This window comes from Protopterus annectens, chromosome 5.part1 (genome assembly GCF_019279795.1).
Source record: "Protopterus annectens isolate FY-2018-M chromosome 5.part1, PAN1.0, whole genome shotgun sequence".
Taxonomy (NCBI): domain Eukaryota; kingdom Metazoa; phylum Chordata; order Ceratodontiformes; family Protopteridae; genus Protopterus; species Protopterus annectens.
The window spans coordinates 442,028,392-442,041,075 of NC_056736.1; the positions used below are offsets into that span (position 1 = coordinate 442,028,392).

Here is a 12,684-nt window from a genome sequence, read left to right on the forward strand (position 1 = left end):
CCCTCTCCTCTTGACTGTCTAGCAGTCTTGGGTGGAGAGAGCTTTGCTTCCAGTTTGGCTATGTAAGTGCATCTCACAGGTAGTGTTGGGTGGTAGGAGGAGAGGGTTGTCTGTGTACATGAGGCAATTGCTGCATTGCCCCAGTATGCCCAGATTTCACCAGGTGGACAGGAGAAATCACTGGAAGCTGACCCTTGGACATGCCTGGTTTGGTGCTTTTTTTTTTTTTTTTAAGTACAAGAGCCGTTTTCCCTTACCTTAGCAAGGTACTTTGCAGTTAAAGGCTGTTTAGTGCTTACGATTAATTTCTCCTTATTAACCAGGAGAGTTGAGTGCTTGTATCAGTTTAAGGCTTCCTAGTGTTTTCCAGCAGGTATTGGAGCAAGTGCTAGTCACAGGGATGCTTAAAGGTAAGATGAAAAAAATGCACACTGCAGTGTGCACTAGAGAAGTTAGATGTGAAGTTGGGTAACTTAAGTTTTACCTGTTTAAAAAGTTAAGGTTTAGTGGAGAGTTACTATTTTTAAAACATCAGGATGGATTGAAAGGGGTGGTCACTTTTGTATTCTGGTACTATGGAATGGGGTGAGGCTGAGTATGCAGGTGTGGAAGGGTAAAGTCTTATTGGGTGAGTGGAGGACCTGATCATCTTCTCTAGAAGCCCCCCCCACAGCTGTAACGTGGTCATTTGAGATGCACTGATGCAAAGGACCAGTTGGTACACTATTACACGCCTTTACTTCTTGCGACAGTTTTGTCTTTAATCTTTTTAATCTCTCTTTTATAGTGGATTGTTTAGTTTCAGTATACCAATCATAACTATTCCACTGATTTGTTTTTATCTTATTACCCTGGTGGTCTTTTAAACAAAAAAAAAAAAAAAAAAAAAAAAATGTGTTTTTGTTTATCAAAAGTTTGTCAGGAAAGCACAAATCTGTTTGGTTGCTATATACTGACTATTTGGCCCACGTGCTATATATGTAATCTGGAGAACCGCGAACCAACAGATTCAATAACCCTCTACCTGATGACTTGCCTATAATATAGGGTATAGTACATTGTTTTGTTGGTTAACCCCCCCCCCCCAATATCACAACACACTTTATCATGCATACAAACTGTCAAACACACATCTATTACTTGCAGGCACTCTCCCTGCAGTACATTTGTGACTGAAATCCAATTCAGTCCCAAGTACTGGGCCCCTCCTGGTTAATGCATGCAGCATATGTTGTAAAGAAAAACCTCAACTGTAAATATAAAGTTTAAACATAGAATGTATTCACTAGTGCAATAATGTGCATGCAGTCCAAAGCTGCATTGGTTAGGAACGGTTGTCATGCCATCAACTGAAAAGGAATACCTCTGCAGCTATTCAATTCAATACATAGAATGTCTGTTTCTGGATGCAAACACGTTCGTAACTATGTGGAACATTTCAACAGAGATTCAACCATACTCTCATGAAAGCCTTTGTGTCCTCAAAATAAAAAGGCAAACCTGGTTCAAAGCTTTCCCGACTTATGATAAAACATGAAAAAAGAGTAAACTGAAAAAGGTATGCATATAGGAGGTTAGCGTAAAACATTTTCATGCTACAATCGTGATATGGTTTTCTTTTAGTAGGCTTATCTGAGACTTTCCATGAAAAGTACAAGGTACATAACTTTTTTTCATGTTTACATGATAAAGGTTTCTTTTAATCTGCTTGCTAATGAACTGTAAGTAGAGCTGCTCTTTACAGATGAGTAAAAGTTAAAATATGAAATTGTTTTAAGCTAAAAGTGGCACTTGCGTATTATTGCAACCACGTTCCTAATCTGTCTTCACGGGCCAGTTTACACCGTTTTGATATAAAATCCTAGAGCGTGTTGGTGTTAGCTGTTGTAGACAGATTTTCTCCAGTATTAACTACCATTGTTACACGTCTTCATGAAAATGCAGTTTTCAGTGCTTCATGTTAACTATCATTGGCTGTGAACTTTTATTTGTTGTATTTAAGGTTATGATAAAGGGAACAGGCATGTGAAGATATGAAAAGTTAGACCCTAGTTTACAGCTTTTTCCCAATGGTTTTGTTAAATGTATCTATAATGAACTGCAAATCGGTGTGTATTTGTGTGTGGGTATGCAAGGTTAGAGTGCTTTTCGTGATCTATATGCCGGGACTTTTTCCATGCGTGAACTGCTGTGTAGCAAGGAGCAGCCACAGGTGGTGGTGCGTTTCAAATGTAGGGCAGGGCCATAGGGGTAGCCTTTGCCTCCGATTATACTTGCATGTCTGAACTTAAGGGCATTTATAAGAGGGTATGTTTTCATATAGTGATGTGTACATTTCTGTTGTGACACTGTTTAAACATTTCACATGACTGTTGCAGTCAACTAAAGTAACTGGGGTAAGAATACAGCATACAGAGTAGTACAATGTGACCCACTATCTATCTCAAAAATAGTACTTTGGTGGCATCACATCCAGCTTACTAATATTTCAGAATTCATGAAATTAAGAAGAATGAGTTGTTTGACCATAATTTCAACAATTATGACAGATTTGGAACTTGGCTGAGATAATGAGCAATTACCCTGAAAGAATATTAAAATGAGCATTAAGTATTGAAGTAATGCACCTATTGCAAACTTAAGAATGGCAACAAATGCCTAATTGACTAGGCATACTATGGTCTTAAATTCTAGTGCTGTTGGCTGTCAAAAATATTAGAAAATCAAAATGTAAACAAGCTGCAGTTAAAGTACTGAATATTGTAAAGGTTATTGGAGGCAAGATACGTTGAAAGAGGGAGAAAATTGTGTAGAAATAAGTGAAATTTGCAGGAACAATACATGCAGAATGTTCAGGAGTGGGGTATGAGGGACTCTAGGAAGTGAGCAATTTAATGTTGAATTACAAAAGTGCACAAATATTGACGTGTATAGTACAGGGAGGATTAGGGGAGAAATACCCCCAAGAGAATAGGAAAAGTAGCTAATAGGATAATTGCTTGTTACAGAACGAAAACACTGATGCACTTGGCATTTGAATTTAAGTGAAGTATTTAGAACAGACCTGAGAAGACAAGGCAGCAGAAGTTTACTTTGCTGTTCCTGCAAATTCCACTTATTTCTATTAATCTCTTCCAATTCCCTGAGCTAGCATTGCTGTAAAAAATCTGTTTAGCAGTGCTGTTTTCATACGAATGCATGTCATGCTAGTCTGAGAAAAGGGATGTCTTAATGTATGAAATTAGACTGTGGTTAGTGAAGTTTGAAATACTGCAACTCACTAAATTTTAAAAGTAAACTGTTTAAAGTCAGGTTTGGACTTGACTGTATATTTTTTCTGATTTCTGTTTAATTTATGCGACTGCATATACATACCCTCTGCATTTTGTTCTGTACCTCTTTCTGTTCTAGGTATTGTAACTGTGGCAGTGGTTTTCCTAACTAGACACTTGTATGAAACTTGGTCATCCTTTCTAGTTAAGTTTTGTGCTTAAATGCCTGTATAGCAGTTACCCCTGCTGCTAGTGACTTCAAATACTTTTTAGGTAGTGGAGTGCTGCTTTTTATGGTTTAAAATGAAAACTGAGGGCAAAAAAAAATAAAAATTTCTTTCAGTTGCTGACCATTGAAGAGAAAATGAAATATGGAGAAATGGCGCAGAAGTGGAAGGAAGATCATTCATCTGCCTGTGAGAGTGAACCTAAACAGGTAAGGAACTGGCCACAAATTTAATTGCTTGGTGGTGCTTTTTATCTTTGTGTTGTAAGCTTGGCAGACTGAGGAAAATCTTTCAGAGTATCAAGTGGTCTGGATGTGGACTTTCCTTTAAATCGACAGTGGATTTCTGCTAAAGATACCGGGGTAGGTATTTATCCATAGGGACAGGAAAGTTGCAGTGCAGCAGTTGTAATGTTTGCAGGCATCATTTCTCTTGCAAATCTTCTCACATCAGCTCCTCTCCACTTCCATTGGATCTGCCTTAGCCTTTCCCTACTCCAAAGACTCAATCCAACCCACGCCTGGGACTGGTCAGGAGATTTGAGGATGCTGGTGCAGCAGCATAGTGCAGCTGGGGAGTGTGCTGCTGTTCCCAACAACTTGCCACCACGACTACTACCCTTAGGAGGTGCACAAGTCTGTCCACACACAGCAAGTATCTCAACAAAGCAGTTGGGCAAGCTCTGTGCTGCACAAGTGACTAGGCTCAATTAAATAAGCAGGACATAAGCTAGCCTGCCCACTGGGTGAGAGAGCATAGGATGCTCTCACTAACCCCCCCATCCCCTCTAACACCTGTGCTTAACAGCACAGGTAGTATGGGAATGCTGTAAGGATTTTATTCCTTTCATTGTACTTGTAGCTCAGTTATTGCTGAAGCCTTCGCAGCCCGCTATTTGGAAGCACTAAGAAACGATTACCAGCCTCCTAGCCTGAACAGACATGGTTGCGCAGTACTGTTGGAACAGAACAGTATCTAAAAAAATTTTAACTGTTTTTCCCCTGCCATTGAAGTAAACCATTAACTCTCCTAATGGTAGTGCTTGGTTGTGCTGGTGAGGAATGAAGATTCTGTAGTAGCACTCCAGATTGATAAGTAGTGCATTTTTACTGTCTTGAGTTGTCTGACTTCATGTACTTCAAAAGTTATTTCGCACACTGAAGTGCACTGCATCACAAACGTTGAAGCTAAAGCAGCTTAATATTTATCTGTCAGCATAAGTGTGGCACAGGGATTTTTAAAGCTATTGGGTCATCAGTGTGACACTTCGGTTGCTGTGTGGCACTGCCACAATTTCCTTTGTAGTAGTCCATGGAGATTTAGCTGCTATGATGTACTATTACAAATTGGTTGCAATTGTAACCTGGTTATGTAATCTTTTCATAGATGTTTATTAACATCTTGAGCCTTTACTCCACTCGAGGTGACTTTCTTGACATCCTTCTCCTCCACGCATAATTGGTAATATATTCACACCCCTCCATCACATTGGTACTCTGGTCTTGAGTACTTTCTCAGATTCTAGCTTCCTTTTTTTTTTCTTTTTAAAGGAAAAAGTTGAAGTCTGGGATCCAAAAGACTTACAAAAGTCTTGCAACTGTGTTCACAGTAGGCTTTCATGTTGCCCTTTCCAGTTTGCACTATGGCTAAAGCAGCAGATTTAACAAAGCTCCTAGAGTCAGAGTCCTAAGCTGCCCCCCCCCCCCCCCCCCCAAGTATAAGCTGCTGAAGCAGACCGTGCTGGATGTTTCATTTGAGGGTAATCTCTTCTTGTAGTTAAATCTCTGAAGATCTTCAGGAAAAATGGACATTTATTACATGTGGAAGAATTCTGTAATGCCTGTTAAGTGACCCCACCTTAGGGTAAGAAGCTCCCAACTCTTTAGTAAAGAGAGTGGTTTAGGTCGGTCTCCTTTTGGTGGAATTGGAGGACTGAGTCCAGCTGCCCTGTAATCTCAGTTAATTAGACATTGGTGGTTCTTGTAACTTTACTCTGATCAGAGGGTTTTCTGTGGGTTTAAACCTGGGCAGATGTCCATGCTCTACAGATGTTTTGTCCTTCCCAAAAAAAAAAAAAGACCAAGTATCTTGGTTACGGCTACTGCAGTGATTCCAATGGTGTGTGATACCTGTGGAAAGATGCATCTAGCTAAAATACAAAGCTTTGGACTCCTTTGAGCACCATACTCCCCTCTCCCCAATATAATCGAGCTGGTACGAGATGTACAGGTGCACCAAAAATCTGCAACTTTCTTGCTATATATGCATACTTGTCAGTTTTGTGACATGTATCAGCAGTCTGTCTTGGTTACAGTTTTGGTCTGGTAAGTATCACTGGAAAGCTGTACAAAAGAAATTTTCTTGTCAGGGCAGATGTGTAGACGATCCCATAAGGGTGTACATGCTTCCCCTTTTTACTTTGTATGAGAACAAAGGTCCTGTCAGGCTATTTCTTTAAACCACCCCAAGAGTTTGGCACATACAAGCTGGTAATCTAATCCCACATCTGTAGACTTCCTCCTTCAGTAGAAGGGGGGAAAAAGATTAAAAAAAAGTTTGAGGAATCTGACTGGACTGACCCTGCTGATGCACATTTTGCAGCTCTCCTAGTCTTCCTGGAGGTAATGCATGGAGGTGATTGCACTGCCCCTTCAGACTGTGTTTGGCAGAACTTGCCAGGAAGGGAGAGCTGTGCTTCATTCTGAGGGTGAGGAAGACTTGCAGTAAGTACTCGTGAGGGGGGATATTCCATGGTCGCTTATGGATGCCTCGGCTAAGACCATAAAACTAGACCCCTAAGAAGAGAACCCAGATTTATCCCCTTTCTACCCCTTTGTGTGCAAGGTTGCCCAGGAGGATTAGTACAGTTATTTGTACAGGGCTTATTTTAAAGCCATCCAGTCTGTGGTCTTCAGCTTCTGCCCCTGTTAGAGTGGTGACTTTCTTCCCCTAAATGTCTGAATTTGACGATGAGGGCTTGGACAATACTTTCCATTTTTTTTTCTAACTCCCGGTGAATCAGAATCTGAAGACACCTTTTCATAAGATTCCCAAATAAGCGAGCCTGTCAGTCTCTGAGATGAGGTAATTATGGAGTTTCCAAAGCCAAATTGCCATTCCTCCTGTTTTTAAGAGCTGTAGAATACTAAGTTAGGTCTCCACAGACTACCAACCCATTGCATTTAAGAAACCGTGGATGCTGCAAGGTGTCTTGTATATATTTATGTAACCAGCATACGTTGCTAGATTTGAGGAAAGAAACAGGTTGGCACTAAAGCTACCCACTGTTAAGGATGAGGTACTCTGCCTCAGCACATAGGAGGTAAGAAGAAATCTAAGGAGAGTGAACCCCAGGAAGGCTGCTGGCCAAGACAACATACTGAGCAAGGTGTTAAAAGGCTGTGCGGATCAGCTGTGCACAGTGCTAAAGGAAATCTCCTCTTGCATGGCAAAAATACCCTCATGCTACAAGGAAACTAACAACATCTCACAACTTAAGAAAACCACTCCCTCCAGCACAAACTACTACAGACCAGGCACTCTGACATCCACTTATAAAATATTTTGAGCGGCTGATATAAAGCATCATTCGTCATGCCTACCTCCTGTTTTTTGACCCTCTGCATTTTGTGTACAGAGCTAACTGATCCATGGATGATGCCATATCAGTAGCATTACACACATCTGAGCATTTAGGGGGCAAAAACCATGGAGAATGCTGTTCCTAGACTTCAGCTCTGCAATTAGTATGGTGGTACCAATGCAGCTGATGGAAAAACTGGCACATTCAGTAATTGGCAAACATCTCTGTAACTGGATCCTGGACTTCTGATCGAGAGACTACCGAGGATGTATTCAGGTAAGAAAGCATCAAAGTGCATCACGATTTTTTTTTAACTTTTTATTTTTAAAATAATCCTGACCCACAACTGCTATGTTAAGCACAAGTCCAACCATATCAAGTTTGCTGATGACGCTACAGTTGCGGGGCTCCTCACAAACTAGGATGAAAGGCGGTACCAAGGAGGTGGCATCTCGCTGATCAGTTGGTGTGAGGAGAACAACCTTGACCTTGGGTGTACATGCATCTGAGGATTTCTAGTGGTTGGGGAAACACCAGCCAACTAGTCAAAGCACACTCCTTCAACTTTAAGAAGGTGCTAAACTTCCTCCTCATATTCACTCCACCTTTTATAGAGGTGTGAGAAAACATCCTCGCCTGCAACTCCACAGTGTGGTTTGGAAGCTGCACAGTTACAGAAAAGAAGGCGCTACAAAGAGTGATGAGGGTTGTGGAGAAGGTAACTGGTTCCAGTCTTCCATCGTTACAACATCTTTATTCTGCAGGAAGCATCCGAAAGGCCACCAAGATAATACAGGGCAATACGCATCCTGTACATGAGTGTTTAAGCATCAGGCAGGAGATACTGCAGCATCGCTGCAGGACTACAAGATTCAGTAACTGTTTTTTTCCAACAGTGATTACACTTTTGAACTCTGGCACTAGTCCCAGGGTTCTGGGCCATACCTCTCAACTGGACAGATTTTTGCAGAATGTCCAGATTTTTGCCTTTTATTTTTAGTCTGTTCTTATGTTGAGTCTTATTGATAAATCACTGGGATTATCTAAAATTAGTCGCTAAATGATGTGCATTTGAGTTTGACTTCATATCCTTCAGAAAATGCATGCAAACACAAATTTTGTTCTAGAAACCTAAGTTTATAACAGCAATATTTAAAATTATGAAACTCTTAGCTTACATTTGCAACCTGACAATGGATGGTGACATCCACCCAAACTTTGGCCCATCCCCATCTGCTGATTCCAGTTCCCAAACTAATATTCCTTCTAACATAACACTGGCTAATAGGCCCCCTAATTTTCTCCTGACCTGCCAACTAAATATAAGAAGCATAAGCAATAAGATCCATAAGCTGCATGCCCTCTTGGCAGTTTACTCTCCCGATGTATTGTGTCTTACGGAGACCTGGCTAAAACTGGTAACTAAAGACAATGAGGTAATACCACCAGGGTGCGACATACTTGGATTAGATAGTAGTACTAGGAAGGGTGGTGTGAGGTAGCTGTTCCCTATATAAAAATGCACTAGATGTTACTATGGTCTCCGTACAACCACCCCAGTTTAATAATGCAGAAAGTATTACTAAACTACAGATTAATAACAAATGCATAAACCAGACACCCTAGAAGACGTCTTCCACTGGTTATCCAGTACCTACCCCCAAGAAACTATGGTGCTTGGAGATTTTAACATTGATAGAAACAACCTGTTTCTCGGAATCTCCTACAACCCATGTCAACCTACATGGTTTTACGCAGCTCTTATCCTCCCCCACCACGATAGGCAAACCCAATAACACAGTATCCTAGATTGGATACTTATCAACAGCCACCCCTATATGTACAAGTCTGGGACCCTCCCAGATGACCTAAGTGACCACTTGCGTACATTTATCACGCACAAGGTGGACAACCCCCACCAGACCACCTTTAAAACCATCAGAAATAAGAACTTCAACTCCAATTTTCAAAATGAACTTGAAGCTTGTAATTGGTCAATCCTAAAGCACCTTTCACTGGATGATGCAGTAGCGTACTTTAATTCCATATTCCTTACTATTCTTGATTCTCATGCTCCTGCTCGCTCCATTAGAACCAAAACAAAAACTGCCCCGTGGCTCTCAAAAGAAAATAAATCTAAAATCATAGCTAGAAATAAGGCATGGGATAAATGTCGTGCCACAAACGACTCACTAGATCAACTCTGATACTGACAGCTAAGGAATAGCACAAAAATCTATTATACTTGGAAAAAAAAAAACTTCTATCTTCAACAAAACAAGTTTTGGGCAGGAATAAACAAACTTCACCCAGGACAGTCCTCTGCTCCTACCCAATCAACTTACAACTATAAATCACCAGAGGATATTGCAAATACTTTTGTTTCCTCACAGAGACTATCCAATCTCTAGCCAGCCAACTGGCACCCAGCTGCGCCTACCCGAAATTCTGCCACAGCCAGTATCCCACTCTTTAGCTTTCAACCTGTTTCTACATCACTTGTCAGATATCTAAGAAATTAAAACCAACTACTCTAGCAGCTGATCTCCTCCCACCAGAGTATCTGCAAAACGCAGCAGATGCCATAGCATACCCAATCTCCATCATAATCAGCAGAACCTTATCTGAAGCCACCACCCTCTCCATTTGGAAAATATCTTGTGTAATACCACTCCGTAAAGGAGCCAACTCATTAGAACTGTCAAACTTTAGACCCATACCTATTCTGTCAACCACTGGCTAAAATTATGGAGGTGTCCATAAACAACTTGTGCATTATCTTACGCAGAATAAGCTGTTGGCTAACTCTCAGCATGGTTTTAGGCCATGCCACAGTACCACCTCAGCCCTCCTATCCTTCTCTAAAGGCATAAACCATAACCAAAATAGCAAGCTTTCCTCAGCCCTCTCATTAGATCTCTCCAAGGCCTTTGATATGGTCAACCACCAAATACTCATGCACACCCTTAAGCCATTCTCACTAGCTGTGCGCTTCAAGCCATCCTATGGCAGAACAAAACTATCAACCCATCTACCTGTCACCGTGGGTGTCCCCCAGGGCTCCATACTAGGACCCCTTCTTTTCTGTCTCTCAATGACCTTCCCACTGTAATCCCAAATGCTACCTGTATCCAGTATGCAGATGACTCAACCTTTATTTGTTCAGCCACCTCCCCAACAGATCTAATGACATTAACCCAGAATACTTTCTGTATAGTTGAAAACTGGCTCTCTAACAATCAGCTGATATTAAACCCTAACAAAACAGTTGCTTCTTTTTTCCCCCACTTGCAATACCATAAAATCTAATAATGGTACCATTATCTTCCCAGATGTGCAAACCAAACTCTTAGGCGTCACAATAGAAAACACCATCAAATTTGATATCCATGTCAAACTATCAAAAACATTAACAAATATCTTGGCTTCCTCCTAAAAGATCAAACCTTTCCTTACTTATTTTGCTAGGACTGCTATTGCTCGTTCCATCTACTCCACTCTTCTCTGTGCCTCCCCTCTACTCACTAATTTGAACAAATCTGCTTGTAGCAAACTCTCCAACTGTTACAACCATATTGCTAGATTTGCAACAGGCATAGCCTATAGGACCCACCACTGTCACAACCTAAATTTTCTGGGGTGGCTAGAATGACCTAGCCTAGTTAAGTACAACCAGCTTATTGCCCATAAAATTCTCAACCACCCTGATGCGCCTGCACTTAAAAAATATCATCAACCCTTATAGCAACCCAAGGTCACTTCGCTCTTCTAATAAACTACTGGTTCAAACATCCAAAATAAACAACTGTGCTGGGAACTGTAACTGTTGGCAAAACTTGGAACTCTGTTCCTGCAGATCTTACTCTTGAACCCTCATACTCAGTTCAAAAAAGGCCTCCAGTTACACTTTAAAACTCACTATGTCCGTGTTCAAAACCCGACTAGCTGCTCCTCTGTAGTCCTGTTAAATTGCCTAGTCAATTTGTCAACACTGTTTTTTAAAAATGTATATTACCTGCTTGCTCAACTGGAGCCTGTGAACTGTGTGTTACTTGTAATCATTTTGAATTTTTTTTTTTTTTTTTAACTGTGTTCTACCTTGGAGCTTTTCTCCCCAAGCCTCCACTGAAAATGGACATGTATCCAGTCAGACTATTCTGGTCAACAAATGTAAAATATTTCTTTGCATTTGTCCCCCCATTATGTAAGGCTTTGTCCAGATTTCTTGTCCTAAGTGGTTGAGGTATGGTCTAGACAAGTAAATTTTTGTGCTATATTCTTGCATATATCCCAAGTAAGTGCAATATTTTTGTTATATCCATTGTATTAAACTCGCTCAAGTGCAATATTAGACAAATAACTTGAATTTCAATCTGTAGTGTTTTCGTTTTACTTTAAGTAGGGTAGTTAATTTAATTCAAAGGGAGGGTATTCTTTTCATATGAGTTGGTAAATGTCTCAACTCGCTCTTGCGTGTATTGAGTAGTTTGTTCTACTTTTCACTTTCCTTTGTAATATCAAGAATTGAGCTGATGCATGAAATTTCATTTAGGCTACTTGTTTGTAGTTCTAAATGGCAAAGTTTACTTTGGCAGAAATTTTATAAAAAACTTCCTCTTTGGAAGGGACAAACTGCATGGCCTTTTTGCTTTTAATCTTGTTCCAATAAGTACAGTCATTCCCTATAAAATATACGAAAAGAGCCTACCTCTTTCCTCTTGGCATTTTAGTGGAATGAATTCCCAAGTGCACGTGCCTAAAACTTTGCATTTTTGCTCAAGTGCGACACCCCCATTTAGATTACTTAATCTATCTGAAGTAGTTTACTTCATTTGATCTTCAACCTGGGGGAATACAGATCCAGATTGGATCCGAGCTGGCAACTTCGCAAGAATCTGTTCCAAGCTCCTCCCCTACCCATAATACACCACTACTACCTTCCTTCAGATCTTGTTTGCTGCGGCTATCGCTTACATCGTGGTCTCTGAGCTGAGTGGGACCAGACAGACTCTGGCCAAGAGGCAGAGGGGGGTTTGAGGAATTCAGAGTCTCAAGAACCTTTCTTGGACAGGCTTGCTTGACTGCTCTGCTCTAGCAGTCAGGAGTCACCTGTCATTGCACCTGACAGCATGGGAGTCCGTGTCATCAGTCCGTATCGGGCATCTATTCCAGGTTTTTTGGTGCCAAAAAAGACTGGGGACTTGAGGCTCATTCTGGACCAGCCAACCCTGAACCTGTCAGTTGCCAAAGAAGTTCCGGATGGTCACATTGTTCCATCTTGCCTTACCTGCAAGAAAGCAACTGGAGGTGCTTGATAGACCTCCAGGATGCTTACTATCACATAGCCTAGTATGAACCTATGAACCTATCTGCCCGAGGGCATTTACAAGCCTAGCCCATAGTTTTGTGGCTTACGCCACCCTTTTAGTATGGGGAACTATACCCATTATTTTGCTGTGCCTCTGTTGAGCAGTGACACTGAGGTAATCCCTGGGGTATATCTGCGATCTCCCATCCATTGGTCAAGATTTCTCTTGAACAAGGCCAGCGAGGTGCTCTGCCTCACATGTACTGGGATTTTATTCCACAGCATAGGGAGTCT

General features: G+C 41.1%; 1 protein-coding gene across 4 annotated transcripts in view; it reads left to right on the forward strand.

The window, feature by feature from the left end:
• The window catches only part of MAEL (maelstrom spermatogenic transposon silencer), a 699,006-nt gene that overhangs the window by 86,628 nt on the left and 599,694 nt on the right, over positions 1–12,684 (forward strand). For 3 of the 4 annotated variants that reach the window (XM_044073091.1, XM_044073094.1, XM_044073093.1), the window contains exon 2: positions 3,616–3,708. The exons of the other annotated variant lie outside the window; for it this stretch is intronic. In XM_044073091.1, the coding sequence (XP_043929026.1) occupies positions 3,616–3,708 (93 nt within the window). The remainder of the gene's footprint in view (positions 1–3,615; positions 3,709–12,684) is intronic. 4 annotated transcript variants of the gene reach the window in all.